The 17,795-nt window shown below is 44.2% G+C and overlaps 1 protein-coding gene across 1 annotated transcript in view; it reads right to left on the minus strand.

The window, feature by feature from the left end:
• Window positions 1-17,795, minus strand: part of CENPO (centromere protein O) — a 62,785-nt gene that overhangs the window by 24,966 nt on the left and 20,024 nt on the right. The window contains exons 3-5 of the mRNA XM_077176373.1: window positions 12,064-12,215; window positions 11,655-11,709; window positions 6,512-6,607 (exon numbers count right to left, since the gene is read on the minus strand). Coding sequence (XP_077032488.1) covers window positions 6,512-6,607; window positions 11,655-11,709; window positions 12,064-12,215 — 303 coding nt within the window. The remainder of the gene's footprint in view (window positions 1-6,511; window positions 6,608-11,654; window positions 11,710-12,063; window positions 12,216-17,795) is intronic.

Here is a 17,795-nt window from a genome sequence, read left to right on the forward strand (position 1 = left end):
AATTCCCATTTTTGCCCCAAAATTCCCTTTTTCCGCACACAATTCCAGCTTTTTCCCCCACAGAATTCTGGCTCTTTCCCCCAGAAAATTCCCAATTTTCCCCCTAAAAATTCCCAATTTTCCATAAAATCCCCATTTTCCCCCAAAAATTCCCAATTTCCCCCAGAATTTTGGTTTTTCCCACCCAAATCTTTGGGAATTCCGGCTCTTTGCCCCCAAAATTCCCAATTTTCCTCCCCACAGAATTCCAGCTCTTCTCCCCAAGAAATTCCCCAATTTCCAGCAAAATTCCCCATTTTTGCCCCAAAATTCCCAGAATTCCCTGAAGAATTCCCAAAATTCCCACCCAATCCCTTGGGAATTCTGTCTCTTTCCCCAAAAAATTCCCAATTTTCCCCCAAAAATTCCACATTTTTGCCCAAAAATTCCCAATTTCCCCACACAATTCCAGCTTTTTGTCCCAAGGAATTCTGGCTCTTTCCCACAAAAATTCCCAATTTCCCCCTAAAAATTCCCAATTTTCCCAAAGAATTCCAGATTTTTGTCCAAAAAATTGCCAATTTTCCCCCCAAAAATTCCCCATTTTCCATAAAATTCCCAATTTTCCATCAAAATTCCCAAATTTCCCCTAAAAATTCCCCAATTTCCCCACACAATTCCAGCTTTTCATCCCAAAGAATTCTGGCTCTTTCCCCCCCAAAAATTCCCCATTTTCCCCCAAAAATTTCCAATTTTCCCCCAAAACTTCCCAATTTCCCCAAGAAAATTCCCCATGTTCCATGAAAATTCCCCTTTTTCCATAAAAAATCCCCCATTTTCCCCTCAAAATTTCCCCATTTTCCATCAAAATTCCCCATTTTCCCCCAAAAATTCCCAATTTCCCCCAGAAAATTCCCCATTTTCCATCAAAATTCCCATTTTCTATCAAAAATTCCCAATTTTCCATCAAAAATTCCCCATTTTCCCCTAAAAAATCCCCCATTTTCACCCAAAACTTCCCATTTTCCCCCCAAAAATTCCCAATTTCCCCCAGAAAATTCCCCATTTCCCATCCAAATTCCCAATTTCCCCACACAATTTCAGCTTTTTGTCCCAAAGAATTCCGGCTCTTTCCCCAAAAATTCCCCTTTTTCCATAAAAAATTCCCCATTTTCCCCTAAAAAATTCCCAATTTTCACCCAAAAAATTCCCAATTTTCCATTAAAATTCCCCATTTTCCATAAAAAATCCCCATTTTCCCCCAATATTTCCCCATTTTCGCCCAAAACTTCCCAATTTCCCCCAGAAAATTCCTGACTTTCCCCCCAAGAATTCCCAATTTTCCCCAGAAAATTCCCCATTTTCCATCAAAATTCCCGATTTCCCCCCCAAAAATTCCCAATTTCCCATCCAAATTCCCCATTTTCCATAAAAATTCCCAATTTCCCCCAAAAATTCCCAATTTCCCCCAGAAAATTCCCCATTTTTGCCCAAAAATTCCCAATTTTCCATAAAAATTCCCTATTTTCCGAAAGAATTCTGGCTCTCCCCCCCCCAAAAAAATTCCCAATTTTCCCCCCAAAAATTCCCCATTTTCCATAAAAAATCCCCCATTTTCCCCACAAAATTCTCCATTTTCGCCCAAAACTTCCCAATTTCCCCAAAATTCCCGATTTTCCATAAAAATTCCCCATTTTCACCCAAAAATTCCCCATTTTCGCCCAAAAATTCCCAATTTCCCCACAGAATTCCAGCTTTTTATCCCAAAATTCCCCATTTTCCATTAAATATTCCCTATTTTCCCCAAAGACTTCCAGCTTTTTGTTCCAAAATATTCCAAATTTTCCATAAAAATTCCCATTTTCCCCCAAATAATTCCCCATTTTCACCCAAAATTTCCCCATTTTCGCCCAAAAATTCCCAATTTTCCATAAAAATTCCCCATTTCCCATTCAATATTCCCCATTTTCCCAAAGAATTCCGGCTTTTTCCCCCAAACATTCCCCCTTTTTGCCCAAAATTCCCCATTTTCCCCACAGAATTCCAGCTTTTCATCCCAAAGAATTCCCAATTTTTCCCCAAAAAAATCCCTGTTTTCCATTAAAATTCCCCATTTTTACCTCCAAAATTTCCATATTTTCCATAAAAATTCCCCATTTCCCCCCAGAATTCCCAATTTTCCATTAAATATTCCCCATTTTTGCCCCCAAAAAATTCCACTTTTCCCACAAAAAATTCCCCATTTTCAGGCAAAAATTCCCAATTTTCCCTAAAAATTCCAGCTTTTTGTCCCACAGAATTCTGGCTCTCTCCCTAAAAAATTCCCAATTTCCCCCAAAGAATTCCCAATTTTCCCAAAGAATTCCATCTCTTTCCCCCAAAAATTCCCCATTTTCCTCAAAAAATTCCCAATTTCCCCACACAATTCCAGCTTTTTGTCCCAAACAATTCTGGCCCTTTCCTCCAAAAATTCCCCATTTTTCCCCAGAAATTTCCCAATTTTCCATAAAATTCTCAATTTTCCGCACAGAATTCCGGCTCTTTCCTCATAAAATTCCCAATTTTCCCCCCAAAACTCCCCATTTTTGCCCAAAAATTCCCAATTTCCCCACACAATTCCAGCTTTTCATCCCAAACAATTCTGGCTCTTTCCCCCCCCAAAATTTCCCCATTTTCCCCAAAAATTCCCAATTTTCCCCAGAAAATTCCCCATTTTCCATCAAAATTCCCCATTTTCCCCCCAAAAATTCCCAATTTTCCATCAAAATTCCTGATTTTCCATTAAAATCCCCGATTTTCACCCAAAATTTCCCCATTTTCACCCAAAACTTCCCAATTTCCCCAAGAAAATTCCCCATTTTCCATCAAAATTCCCAATTTCCCCCCAAAAATTCCCCTTTTTCCATAAAAAATTCCCCATTTTCCCCTAAAAAATTCCCCATTTTCACCCAAAACTTCCCAATTTCCCCCAGAAAATTCCCCATTTTCCCCCTAAAAATTTCCCCATTTTCCATAAAAATTCCCAATTTCCCCACACAATTCCAGCTTTTTGTCCCAAACAATTCTGGCTCTTTCCCACAAAAATTCCCCATTTTTGCCAAAAATTCCCCATTTTCACCCAAAAATTCCCCATTTTTGCTCCAAAAATTCCCAATTTTCCATAAAAATTCCCAATTTTTCATGAAATTTCCCAATTTTCCCAAAGAATTCTGGCTCTTTCCCCCCAAAATTTTCCCAATTTTCCCCCCAAAATTCCCCATTTTCACCCAAAAATTCCCAACATTCCCAAAGAATTCCAGCTTTTTTTCCCCAAAAATTTCCCAAAAAATCCTGGCTCTTTCCATTAAATATTCCCCATTTTTGCCCCCAAAAAATTCCCACTTTTCCCACAAAAAATTCCCCATTTTCAGCCAAGAATTCCATTTTCCCCAAAAAAATTCCCCATTTTCCATAAAAGTTCCCAATTTCCCCCAGAAAATTCCCCATTTCCCCCTCAAAATTCCCAATTTCCCATCCAAATTCCCCATTTTCCATAAAAATTCCCAATTTCCCCCCAAAAATTCCCCTTTTTCCATAAAAATCCCCCATTTTCCCCCAAAAATTCCCCATTTTCACCCAAAATTTCCCAATTTCCCCCAAAAATTCCCCATTTTCCCCAGAAAATTCCCAATTTTCCATCAAAATTCCCAATTTCCCCACACAATTCCAGCTTTTTGTCCCAAAGAATTCCGGCTCTTTCCCCAAAAAATTCCCAATTTCCCCCAAAGAATTCCCAATTTTCCTGAAGAATTCTGGCTCTTTCCCCAAAAATTCCCCATTTTCCATTAAATATTCCCCATTTTCACCCAAAAATTCCCAATTTTCCTCAAAAATTTCCCAATTTTTCCCACAGAATTCCAGCTTTTTGTCCCAAAAAATTCCCATTTTCCCCCCAAAATTCCCAATTTTCAAAAAAATTTCCCAATTTTCCCAAAGAATTCTGGCTCTTCCCCCCCAAAAAAATCCCAATTTTTCCCCCCAAAATTCCCAATTTTCTATTAAAACTCCCCATTTTCACCCAAAATTTCCCCATTTTCGCCCAAAACTTCCCAATTTCCCCCAGAAATTCCCCATTTTCCATAAAAATTCCCCAATTTCCCCACAGAATTCCAGCTTTTTATCCCAAAATTCCCCATTTTCCATTAAATATTCCCAATTTTCCCCAAAGAATTCCAGCTTTCTGTCCCAATATATTCCAAATTTTCCATAAAAATTCCCCATTTTCCATAAAAAATCCCCCATTTTCCCCCAAAAATCCCCCATTTTCACCCAAAACTTCCCAATTTCCCCCAAAAATTCCCCATTTTCCCCCAAAAATTCCAAATTTTCCATAAAATCTCCCAATTTTCCCAAAGAATTCTGGCTCTTCCCCCCCAAAAAAATCCCAATTTTCCCCCCAAAAATTCCCCTTTTTCCATAAAAAATCCCCCATTTTCCCCCCAAAAATTCCCAATTTTCCATAAAAAATTCCTCATTTTCCATTAAAATCCCCCATTTTCCCCCAAAAAATTCCCAATTTCCCCCCAAAAATTCCCAATTTCCCCCAAAAAATTCCCAATTTTCCATTAAAACTCCCCATTTTTCCCTCAGAAAATTCCCTTTTCCATAAAAAATTCCCCATTTTCCCCTAAAAAATTCCCAATTTTCACCCAAAACTTCCCAATTTCCCCAAGAAAATTCCCCATTTTCCATCAAAATTCCCCATTTTCTATCAAAAATTCCCAATTTTCAATAAAATTCCCCATTTTCACCCAAAAATTCCCAATTTCCCCCAAAAAATTCCCGATTTCCCATCCAAATTCCCAATTTCCCCCAGAAAATTCCCCATTTTTCCCTCAGAAAATTCCCCTTTTTCCATAAAAAATTCCCCATTTTCACCCAGAAATTCCCAATTTCCCCCAGAAAATTCCCCATTTTCCATCAAAATTCCCCATTTTCCCCCCAAAAATTCCCAATTTTTCCCCCAAAAATTCCCAATTTTCCATTAAAACTCCCCATTTTCACCCAAAATTTCCCCATTTCCGCCTAAAACTTCCCAATTTCCCCCAGAAAATTCCCCATTTTTGCCCCAAAATTCCCAATTTTCCATTAAAACTCCCCATTTTCACCCAAAAATTCCCCAATTTCCCCCAGAATTCCCAATTTTCCATTAAATATTCCCCATTTTTACCCCAAAAAAATTCCCACTTTTCCACAAAAAATTCCCCATTTTCCCCCAAAACTTCCCAATTTCCCCCAGAAAATTCCCCATTTTCCATCAAAATTCCCCATTTCCCCCAAAAAATTCCCAATTTCCCATCCAAATTCCCAATTTTCCATTAAAATCCCCCATTTTCCCCTAAAAAATTCCCAATTTTCACCCAAAACTTCCCAATTTCCCCAAGAAAATTCCCCATTTTCCATCAAAATTCCCATTTTCCCCCAAATAATTCCCCATTTTCCCCAAAATTTCCCCATTTTTGCCCAAAACTTCCCAATTTCCCCAAGAAAATTCCCCATTTTCCATCAAAATTCCCACTTTCTATCAAAAATTCCCATTTTTCCCCCAAAAATCCCCCTTTTTCCATAAAAAATTCCCCATATCCCCCCAAAAATTCCCAATTTTCCATTAAAACTTCCCATTTTCACCCAGAAAATTCCCCATTTTCCATAAAAGTTCCCAATTTTCCCAAAGAATTCTGGCTCTTTCCCCAAAAATTCCCCATTTTCATTAAATATTCCCCATTTTCCATAAAAATTCCCATTTTCCCCCAAAAATTCCCAATTTTCCCCCAAAAATCCCCCATTTTTGCCCAAAACTTCCCAATTTCCCCCAGAAAATTCCCCATTTTCCATCAAAATTCCTGATTTCCCCCCCAAAAATTCCCAATTTCCCATCCAAATTCCCCATTTTCCATAAAAATTCCCAATTTTCCCCCCAAAATTCCCCATTTCCCATCCAAGTTCCCAATTTCCCCCAGAAAATTCCCCATTTTTCCCTCAGAAAATTCCCTTTTCCATAAAAAATTCCCCATTTTCCCCTAAAAAATTCCCCATTTTCACCCAAAACTTCCCAATTTCCCCAAGAAAATTCCCCATTTTCCATCAAAATTCCCATTTTCTATCAAAAATTCCCAATTTTCCATTAAAACTCCCCATTTTCACCCAAAAATTCCCAATTTCCCCCAAAAAATTCCCGATTTCCCATCCAAATTCCCAATTTTCACCGAAAAGTTCCCAAAATTCCCTCAAGAATTCCCAATTTTCCATTAAAATTCCCAATTTTCCATCAAAATTCCCCATTTTCCCTCAAGAATTCCCAACTTTCCATAAAAAATCCCCCATTTTCCCCTAAAAAATTCCCCATTTTCACCCAAAACTTCCCAATTTCCCCCAGAAAATTCCCGATTTCCCATGAAATATTCCCAATTTCCCATGAAATATTCCCGATTTCCCATGAAATATTCCCGATTTTCCATGCAAAATTCCCGATTTTCCCTGGGAATTCCGGTACCTGTGAGAGGGAGGAGCCCCCGCAGCTGCTGCAGCTCCCGCAGGCGCCAGCGCAGAACGGCCCCGGCACCGCTGGGGAGCCCGGGGAGCCCTGGGACTGGGAATGGGGAAAAAATCCACAGAAAATTGGGAAAAATCCTGGGAATTTGGGGGAAAAAATCCCTGGGAATTTGGGAAAAATCCTGGGGAATTTGGGGAAAAAATCCTTGGGAATTTGGGGGGAAAATACCGGGGAATTTGGGGAAAAAATCACAAAATTTGGGGAAAAAATCCTGGGGAATTTGGGGAAAAATCCTGGGGAATTTGGGGAAAATATTGGGAAAATCCCTCAGGAAAATCCCTGGGAATGTTGGGGGAAAATCCTGGGGAATTTGGGGAAAATTTTGGGAAAAAAACCTTGGGAATTTTAGGAAAAAAATGTGAATTTTGGGAAAAAATCCTCAGAAAATTTGGGAAAAAATGAGGAAAACTCCTGAGGAATTTTGGGAAAAAACTCTCAAAAATCCTGGGGAATTTGGGGAAAAATCCTGGGAAATTTGGGGAGAAAATCCCTGGGAATTTGGGGGAAAAATCCTTGGGAATTTGGGGGAAAATCCTTGGGAATTTGGGGAAAAAAACCTGGGGATTTGGGGGGAAAATCCTTGGGAATTTGGGGAAAATATTGGGAAAGACCCTCAGGAAAATCCCTGGGAATTTGGGGAAAAAACTTCGGGAATTTGGGGGAAAAATCCTTGGGAATTTGGGAAAAAATCCTGGGGAATTGGGGGAAAAAATCCTGGGGAATTTGGGGCAAAAACTTCTGGAATGTTGGGGGAAAAAACTTTGGGAATTTGGGGGAAAAATCCTCAGAAAATTTGGGAAAAAAATGAGGAAAACTCCTGAGGAATTTTGGGAAAAAAACTCTCAAAAATGCTTGGGAATTTGGGGGAAAAAACCTCGGGAATTTGGGGAAAAATCCTGGGGAATTTGGGGGAAAATCCTGGGGAATTTGGGGGAAAAACTTCGGGAATGTTGGGGAAAAAATCCCTGGGAATGTTGGGGAAAAAATCCTTGGGAATTTGGAGAAAAATCCTGGGGAATTTGGGGGAAAATCCTCAGAAAATTTGGGAAAAAATGAGGAAAACTTCTGGGGAATTTTGGGAAAAAGTCTCAAAAATCCTGGGGAATTTGGGGGAAAAATCTTTGGAATTTGGGAAAAAATCCCTGGGAATTTGGGGGGAAAATCCTTGGGAATTTGGGGAAAAAATCCCTGGGAATGTTGGGGGAAAAACTTCGGGAATGTTGGGGAAAAAATCCCTGGGAATTTGGGGAAAAATCCTGGGAAATTTGGGGAGAAAATCCTTGGGAATTTGGGGAAAATCCTGGGAATTTGGGGAAAAAATCCTGGGGAATTTGGGGAAAATCCTGGGAAATTTGGGGAGAAAATCCCTGGGAATTTGGGGAAAAATCCTTGGGAAATTGGGGAAAATCCTGGGAATTTGGGGAAAAAAATCCCTGGGAAATTGGGGGAAAAATCCTGGGGAATTTGGGGGAAAATCCCTGGGAATTTGGGAAAAAACTTTGGGAATTTGGGGAAAAAATCCCTGGGAATTTGGGGAAAAAATCCTGGGGAATTTGGGGGAAAAATCCTTGGGAATTTGGGGGAAAAAAATCACAAATTCTGGGGAAAAATCCTGGGGAATTTGGGGAAAATCCTGGGGAATTTGGGGAAAATTATGGGAAAAAAAACTCAAGAATTTTAGGGGAAAAAAAGTGAATTATGGGGAAAAAACCTTGGGAATTTGGGGAAAAATCCTCAGAAAATTTGGGAAAAAATGAGGAAAACTCCTGGGGAATTTTGGGGAAAAAGTCTCAAAAATCCTTGGGAATCTGGGGGAAAATCCTGGGGAATTTGGAGAAAAATCCTGGGGAATTTGGGGAAAAACTTCGGGAATTTGGGGAAAAATCCTGGGGAATTTGGGGAAAATTATGGGAAAAAAAACTCAAGAATTTTAGGGGAAAAAAAAAGTGAATTGTGGGGAAAATTATGGGGAAAAAACCTTGGGAATTTTAGGAAAAAAAAGTGAATTTTGGGAAAAAATCCTCAGAAAATTTGGGGAAAATTGAGGAAAATTTCTGGGGAATTTTGGGAAAAAAGTCTCAAAAGTCCTTGGGAATTTGGAGAAAAACCCTCAGGATTTTTAGGAAAATTCCTGGAGAATTTTTAGGGAAAAACCCTGAGGAATTTTGGGGAAAATCCTGGGGAATTTCAGGGAAAAATCCTGGGGAATTTGGGGAAAAATCCTGGGGATTTGGGGAAAAATCCTGGGAATTTGGGGAAAAAACTTCGGGAATATTGGGGGAAAATCCTGGGGAATTTGGGGAAAAATCCTGGGGAATTTGGAGAAAAAATCCTGGGAATTTGGAGAAAAAATCCTGGGAATTTGGGGGGAAAATCCCTGGGAATTTGGGGAATATTGAGGAAAATTTCTGGGGAATTTTGGGAAAAAAGTCTCAAAAATCTTTGGGAATTTTGGGGAAAAAATCCTGGGGAATTTTGGGAAAAAAATCCTGGGGAATTTGGGGGAAAAACTTCGGGAATTTGGGGAAAAAATCCTCGGGGAATTTGGGAAAAAATCCTGGGGATTTTGGGGAAAAATCCTGGGGAATTTGGGGAAATTATGGGAAAAAAACCTCGGGAATTTTAGAGAAAAAAAAGTGAATCTTGGGAAAAAATCCTCAGAAAATTTGGGGAAAATTGAGGAAAATTTCTGGGGAATTTTGGGAAAAAAGTCTCGAAAATCCTTGGGAATTTGGGGAAAAAAATTCAGGAATTTGGGGAAAAAAACTTTGGGAATTTGGGGAAAAAATCCTCGGGAATTTGGGGGAAATCCTTGGTTATTGGGGAAAAATCCTGGGAAATTTGGGGGAAAAATCCTGGGAAATTTGGGGGAAAAACTTCGGGAATGTTGGGGGAAAAATCCTTGGGAATTTGAGGCAAAATCCTGGGGAATTTGGGGAAAAAACCTCAGAAAATTTGGGAAAAAATGAGGAAAATTTCTGGGGAATTTGGGGAAAAAGTCTCAAAAATCCTTGGGAATTTGGGGGAAAATCCTGGGGATTTGGGGAAAAAATCCCAGGGAATTTGGGGGAAAAATCCTAGGGAGTTTGGGGGAAAAATCCTGGGGAATTTGGGGAAAAATCCTTGGGAATTTGGGGAAAATATTGGGAAAGACCCTCAGAAAAATCCCTGGGGATTTGGGAAAAATCCCTGGGAATTTGGGGAAAATATTGGGAAAATCCCTCAGGAAAATCCTTGGGAATTTGGGGGAAAAATCCTTGGGAATTTGGGGAAATTATGGGAAAAAAACCCTGGGAATTTTAGGGGAAAAAAAGTGAATTTTGGGGAAAAAATCCTTGGAAAATTTCTGGGGAATTTGGGAAAAAAGTCTCAAAAGTCCTTGGGAATTTGGAGAAAAACCCTCAGGATTTTTAGGAAAATTCCTGGAGAATTTTTAGGGAAAAAATCCTGGGGAATTTTGGGGAAAATCCCTGGGAATTTTGGGGAAAAATCCTTGGGAATTTGGGGAAAATCCTTGAAAACCCTTGGGAAGTTTGGGACAAAATCTTCAGGAATTTGGGGAAAAATCCTCGGGAATTTTTGGGCAAAAATCCTCAAAAACCCTTGGGAATTTTGGGACAAAATCCTTGGGAATTTTAGGAAAATTTTGGGCAAAAACCTCAGGAGTTTGGGGAAAATTTGGGGACAAAATCCTTGGGAATTTTGGAAAAAAATCCTTGGGAATTTTTGGGCAAAAACCTCAAGAATTTGAGGAAAATGTTGAGGAAAAATCCTTGAGAATCTTCAGGAATTTTGGGAAAATCCTCAGGAATTTTGTGGAAGTTCTGGGAAAAATCTCTGAGAATTTGGGGAAAAAATCCTGGAAAATTTTGGGAAAAATCCTTGAAAATCCTCAGGAATTCTGGGAAAAATCCTCAGGAATTCTGGGAAAAACTTTGGGAAAAATGGTTGGGAATTTGGGCAAAAATCCTCACAAATCCTCAGGGATTTTGGGAAAAATCCTCGGGAATTTTGGGGAAACTTTGGGAAAAATCCTCTGGAATTTTGGGAAACCGCCTCAGAAATTTTGGGAAAAATCCTTGAAAATCCTCAGGAACGTTGGGAAAATGTTGGGGAAAACCCTTGGGAATTTTGGGACAAAATCCTTGGGAATTTTAGGAAAATTTTGGGCAAAAACCTCGGGAGTTTGGGGAAAATTTGGGGGAAAAATCCTTGGGAATTTTGGAAAAAAATCCTTGGGAATTTTTGGGCAAAAACCTCAAGAATTTGAGGAAAATGTTGAGGAAAAATCCTTGAGAATCTTCAGGAATTTGGGGAAAATCCTCAGGAATTTTGTGGAAGTTCTGGGAAAAATCTCTGAGAATTTGGGGAAAAAATCCTCGAAAATTTTGGGAAAAATCCTTGAAAATCCTCAGGAATTCCGGGGAAACTTTGGGAAAAATGGTTGGGAATTTGGGCAAAAATCCTCACAAATCCTCAGGGATTTTGGGAAAAATCCTCGGGAATTTTGGAGGAAATCCTCAAGACTATTGGGAAAATTTTGGGAAAAAATCTCAAAAACCCTGGGGAATTTTGGGAAAAATCCTTGAAAATCCTCAGGAATTCTGGGAAAAATCCTCAGGAATTTTGGGAAAAATCCTCAGGAACTTTGGGAAGATTTCAGGAAAACCCTTCAGGGGATCTTTGCAAAAAATCCTGGGGATTTTGGAACAAAACTCGAGATTTTTTGGGGAAAACCTTGAGAATTTGGGGAAAAAATCCTCGAGAATTTTGGGAAAAGTCCTTAAAAATCCTCAGGAATTCTGGGAAAAATCCTTGAAAATCCTCAGGAATTCTGGGGAAAAGCCTCTGGAATTTTGGGGAAACTTTGGGAAAAATCCTCTGGAATTTTGGGAAACCGCCTCAGAAATTTTGGGAAAAATCCTTGAAAATCCTCAGGAACGTCAGGAAAATTCTGGGGAAAATCCTGGGAATTTTTAGGAATTCTGGGAAAAACCCTCAGGAATTTTGGGAAAATGTTGGGAAAAACCCTTAGGAATTTGTGGATAAATCCTCAAAAATCCTCAGGAATTCTGGGAAAAACCTTTGGCAATGCCAGCAAAAATCCTCAAAAACCCTGGGGAATTCTGGGACAAAATCTTCAGGAATTTTAGGAAAATTTTGGGCAAAAACCTCGGGAGTTTTGAGAAAATTTGGGGAAAAATCCTTGGGAATATTTGGGCAAAAATCCTTGAGAATCCTCAGAGAATTTTGGGGAAAATCCTCAGGAATTCTGAGGAACTTCTGGGAAAAATCCTGGAGAACTTGGGCAAAAATCTTCAAAAATTTTCTGAATTTTGGGATAAATCCTCTGGAGTCCTGAAGAATTTGGGGAAACAAATCCTCAGGAATTTTGGGGAAACAAATCCTCGAGAATTTTGGTGGAAATCTTTGGGAATGTTTGGGATTTTGGGAATGTTTAGGAATTGCGGCCCTGTCCCCCCCGCTCTCACCAGCGCGAGCCTGAGGCGGTCCCGGCGCTGCCTCAGCTCCGCCGCCCGCGCCCTCAGGAGCAGCAGCCGCTCCCGGCCCCGCTCCCGCCGCTCCCGCTGCACCGCCCGGGCCCGATCGCGGCGCTCCAGAGACTCCAAATGGGACAGGACGTCTGGGAAATGGGGAGAAAAACGGGGATTTTGGGGAAAATTGGGGATTTGGGGGCATTTGGGGGGAGAAACTGGGGGAGAATCCGTGCGTGGGAAGAAAGCGCCCGGCCCCCTCACGGCGCTCCAGGGACACCAGGTGGGGGAGAAATGGGGGGAAACGGGGAAAAAATGAGAAAAATGGGGGAAAAAAATGGGGATTTTGGGAAAATTGGGGATTTGGGGACGTTTGGGGGCATTTTTGGGGAGAAATGAGGGGAGAAATTTTGGGAGAAATGGGAGAATTGGAGCAGAATCCGTGCGTGGGAAGGAACTGCCTGGCCCCCCTCCCGCCGCTCCAGGGATGCCAGGTGGGACAGAAATGGGGGAAAATGGGGAAAAAAATGGGAAAAAATGGGGGAAAAAACGGGGATTTTGGGAAAATTGGGAATTTGGGGACATTTGGGGGGGAGTTTTGGAAAGGATTTCGGGGAGAAATGTGGGGAGAATTTGAGCAGAATCCGTGCATGGGAAGGAAGCGCCCGGCCCCCCTCACGCCGCTCCCGCAGCACCGCCCGGGCCCGATCGCAGCGCTCCAGAGATGCCAAATGGGACAGGACGTCTGGGAAATGGGGCAAAAAACGGGGATTTTGGGAAAATTGGGGATTTGGGGAAATTAGGGGGATTTTTGGGGAGAAATGTGGGGAGAAGTTTTGGGAGAAATGGGAGAATTTGAGCAGAATCCGTGCATGGGAAGGAAGCGCCCGGGCCCCCTCACGGTGCTCCAGGGACACCAGGTGGGAAAGAAATGGGGGGGGAAATGAGGGAAAAATGGTGGAAAAATGGGGGGAAAATTGGTGATTTTGGGAAAATTGGGGATTTGGGGACGTTTGGGGGGATTTTTGGGGAGAAATGTGGGGAGAAATTTTGGGAGAAATGGGAGAATTGGAGCAGAATCCGTGCATGGGAAGGAAGCGCCCGGCCCCCTCACGGAGCTTCAGGGACACCAGGTGGGAAAGAAATGGGGAAAAATGGGGAAAAAATGTGGAAAAAATGGGGGGAAAATGGGGGAAAAATGGGGATTTTGGGAAAAATGGGGATTTGGGGACGTTTGGGGGGATTTTTTTGGGGAGAAATCTGGGGAGAATTTAAGCAGAATCCGTGCATGGGAAGGAAGCGCCCGGCCCCCTCACGGCGCTCCAGAGACACCAGGTGGGACAGAAATGGGGGAAAATGGGGAAAAAATGGGGAAAAAATGGGGAAAAAATGGGGATTTTGGGCAATTTGGGGGGATTTTTGGGAATTTTGGGAAGGTATTTGGGGAGAAATTGGGGGAGAATTTGAGCAGAATCCGTGCATGGGAAGGACGCGTCCGGCCCCCCTCATGTCGCTCCAGAGACACCAGGTGGGACAGAAATGGGGGGAAAAATGTGGAAAAAATGGGGAAAAATGGGGGAAAAATGGGGATTTTGGGAAAATTGGGGATTTTGGGAAAATTGGGGATTTGGGGACGTTTGGGGGCATTTTGGGAAGGAATTTGGGGAGAATTTGAGCAGAATCCATGCATGGGAAGGAACCGCCCGTGCCCCCCTCATGGCGCTCCAGGGACACCAGGTGGGACAGAAATGGGGAAAAATGGGGGAAAAAATGGGGAAAAAATGGGGAAAAAATGGGGATTTTGGGAAAATTGGGATTTGGGGACATTTGGGGGGATTTTTGGGGAGAAATTTGGGGAGAATTTGAGCAGAATCCGTGCATGGGAAGGAAGCGCCCGGGCCCCCTCACGGCGTTGCAGGGACAGGAGGTGGGACAGAAATGGGGGAAAATGGGGAAAAAATGGGGAAAAAATGGGGAAAAAATGGGGAAAAAATGGGGGGAAAAATGGGGATTTTGGGAAAATTGGAATTTGGGGTAATTTGGGGGGATTTTTGAGGATTTTGGGAAGGAATTTGGGGAGAAATGTGGGGAGAATTTGAGCAAAATCCGTGCAGGGGAAGGAAGCGCCCAGGCCCCCTCACGGCGCTCCAGAGACACCAGGTGGGACAGAAATGGGGGGAAAATGGGGAAAAAATGGGGAAAAAATGGGGATTTTGGGAAAATTGGAATTTGGGGAAATTTGGGGCATTTTGGGAAGGAATTTGGGGAGAAATTGAGCAGAATCCGTGCACGGGAAGGAACTGCCCGGCCCCCTCACGGCGCTCCAGGGACACCAGGTGGGGGAGAAATGGGGGGAAACGGGGAAAAAATGAGAAAAATGGGGGAAAAATGGGGATTTTGGGAAAATTGGGGATTTGGGGACGTTTGGGGGCATTTTTGGGGAGAAATGAGGGGAGAAATTTTGGGAGAAATGGGAGAATTGGAGCAGAATCCGTGCATGGGAAGGAAGCGCCCGGCCCCCTCACGGCGCTGCAGAGACACCAGGTGGGACAGAAATGGGGGGAAAATGGGGAAAAAATGGGGAAAAAATGGGGGAAAATGGGGATTTTGGGACAAAAAACGGATTTTTGAGAAAATTGGGGATTTGGGGAAATTTGGGGGCATTTTGGGAAGGAATTTGGGGAGAAACTGGGGGAGAATCCGTGCATGGGAAGGAAGCGCCCGGCCCTGCTCCCGCCGCTCCCGCAGCACCGCCCGGGCCCGACCACGGCGCTCCAGAGACTCCAAATGGGACAGAACGTCTGGGAAATGGGGAGAAAAACGGGGATTTGGGGAAAATTGGGGATCTGGGGACATTTGGGGGGATTTTTGGTGATCTTGGGAAGGATTTTGGGGAGAAATTTGGGGAGAATTGGAGCAGAATCCGTGCATGGGAAGGAACCACCTGGCCCCCCCTCAGGGCGCTCCAGGGACAGCAGGTGGGACAGAAATGGGGGAAAATGGGGGAAAAAATGTGGAAAAAATGTGGGAAAAATGGGGGAAAAATGGGGATTTTGGGAAAATTGGGGATTTGGGGAAATTTGGGGGCATTTTGGGAAGGAATTTGGGGAGAATTTGAGCAGAATCCGTGCATGGGAAGGAAGCGCCTGGCCCCGCTCCCGCTGCACCACCCGGGCCCGATCACGGCGCTCCAGAGACTCCAAATGGGACAGGACGTCTGGGAAATGGGGAGAAAAACGGGGATTTTGGGAAAATTGGGGATTTGGGGGCATTTTGGGGGAGAAACTGGGGGAGAATCCGTGCGTGGGAAGGAAGCGCCCGGCCCCCTCAGGGCGCTCCCGCAGCACCGCCCGGGCCCGATCGCGGCGCTCCAGAGACTCCAAATGGGACAGGACATCTGGGAAATGGGGAGAAAAACGGGGATTTTGGGAAAATTGGGGATTTGGGGGCATTTTGGGAAGGAATTTGGGGAGAATCCGTGCATGGGAAGGAAGCGCCCGGCCCCCCTCACGCCGCTCCCGCAGCACCGCCCGGGCCCCATCACGGCGCTCCAGAGATGCCAAATGGGACAGAACGTCTGGGAAATGGGGCGAAAAATGGGGATTTTGGGAAAATTTGGGATCTGGGGACGTTTGGGGGGATTTTTGGGGATTTTGGGAAGGAATTTGGGGAGAAATGTGGGGAGAATTTGAGCAGAATCCGTGGATGGGAAGGAAGCGCCCGGCCCCGCTCCCGCCGCTCCCGCAGCACCGCCCGGGCCCGATCGCGGCGCTCCAGAGACAACAGGTGGGACAGAACGTCTGGGAAATGGGGAGAAAAACGGGGATTTGGGGAAAATTGGGGATTTTGGGGGCATTTTGGGGAGAAACTGGGGGAGAATCCGTGCATGGGAAGGAAGCGCCCGGCCCCCCTCACGGCGCTCCAGGGACACCAGGTGGGGGAGAAATGGGGGGAAACGGGGAAAAAATGAGAAAAATGGGGGAAAAAATGGGGATTTTGGGAAAATTGGGGATTTGGGGACGTTTGGGGGCATTTTTGGGGAGAAATGAGGGGAGAAATTTTGGGAGAAATGGGAGAATTGGAGCAGAATCCGTGCATGGGAAGGAAGCGCCTGGGCCCCCTCACGGCGCTGCAGAGACACCAGGTGGGACAGAAATGGGGGGAAAATGGGGAAAAAATGGGGAAAAATGGGGGAAAATGGGGATTTTGGGACAAAAAACGGGATTTTTGGGAAAATTGCGGATTTGGGGAAATTTGGGGGCATTTTGGGAAGGAATTTGGGGAGAATTTGAGCAGAATCCGTGCATGGGAAGGAAGCGCCCGACCCCCTCAGGGCGCTCCCGCAGCACCGCCCGGGCCCGATCACGGCGCTCCAGAGATGCCAAATGGGACAGAACGTCTGGGAAATGGGGCAAAAACCGGGGATTTTGGGAAAAATGGGGATCTGGGGGCATTTGGGGGCATTTTTGGGGAGAAATTTGGGGAGAATTGGAGCAGAATCTGTGCATGGGAAGGAAGAGCCCGGCCCCCTCACGGCGCTGCAGGGACAGCAGGTGGGACAGAAATGGGGGAAAAATGGGGAAAAATAGGGAAAAAATGGGGGGAAAAATGGGGATTTTGGGAAAATTGGGGATTTGGGGACGTTTGGGGGCATTTTGGGAAGGAATTTGGGGAGAATTTGAGCAGAATCCGTGCATGGGAAGGAAGCGCCCGGCCCCGCTCACGGCGCTCCAGCTCCAGGGACAGCAGGTGGGGCAGAAATGGGGGAAATGGGGAAAAATGGGGAAAAAATGGAGGAAAAAATAGGGATTTTGGGAAAACTGGGGATTTGGGGACATTTGGGGGGATTTTTGGTGAGAAATGTGGGGAGAAATTTGGGGAGAATCCGTGCATGGGAAGGAAGCGCCCGGGCCCCCTCACGCCGCTCCAGAGAAACCAGTAGGGACAGAAATGGGGGGAAAATGAGGGGAAAAAATGGGGAAAAAATGGAGGAAAAAATGGGGAAAAATGGGGGGAAAAATGGGGATTTTGGGAAAATTGTGGATTTGGGGAAAATTGGGGGCATTTTGGGAAGGAATTTGGGGAGAAATTTGGGGAGAATCCGTGCATGGGAAGGAAGCGCCCGGGCCCCTCACAGCGCTGCAGGGACAGCAGGTGGGAAAGAAATGGGGGGAAAAATGTGGAAAAAATGGGGGAAAAATGGGGAAAAAACGGGGATTTTGGGAAAATTGGGGATCTGGGGACGTTTGGGGGGATTTTTGGGGAGTTTGGGAAGGAATCTGGGGAGAAATGTGGGGAGAATTTGAGCAGAATCCGTGCATGGGAAGGAAGCGCCCGGCCCCCCTCACGCCGCTCCCGCAGCACCGCCCGGGCCCGATCGCGGCGCTCCAGAGACAACAGGTGGGACAGAACGTCTGGGAAATGGGGGAAAAACCGGGGATTTTGGGAAAATTGGGGATCTGGGGACGTTTGGGGGATTTTTGGGGATTTTGGGGAGAAATGTGGGGAGAATTTGAGCAGAATCCGTGCATGGGAAGGAAGCGCCCGGCCCCCTCACGGCGCTGCAGAGACACCAGGAGGGACAGAAATGGGGAAAAAATGGGGGAAAATGGGGGAAAAATGGGGGAAAAATGGGGATTTTGGGAGAATTGGGGATTTTGGGCAATTTGGGGGGATTTTTGGGAAGGATTTTGGGTAGAAATTTGGGGAGAAATGGGAAAATTGGGGCA

This window comes from Agelaius phoeniceus, chromosome 3 (genome assembly GCF_051311805.1).
Source record: "Agelaius phoeniceus isolate bAgePho1 chromosome 3, bAgePho1.hap1, whole genome shotgun sequence".
Lineage (NCBI taxonomy): Eukaryota > Metazoa > Chordata > Aves > Passeriformes > Icteridae > Agelaius > Agelaius phoeniceus.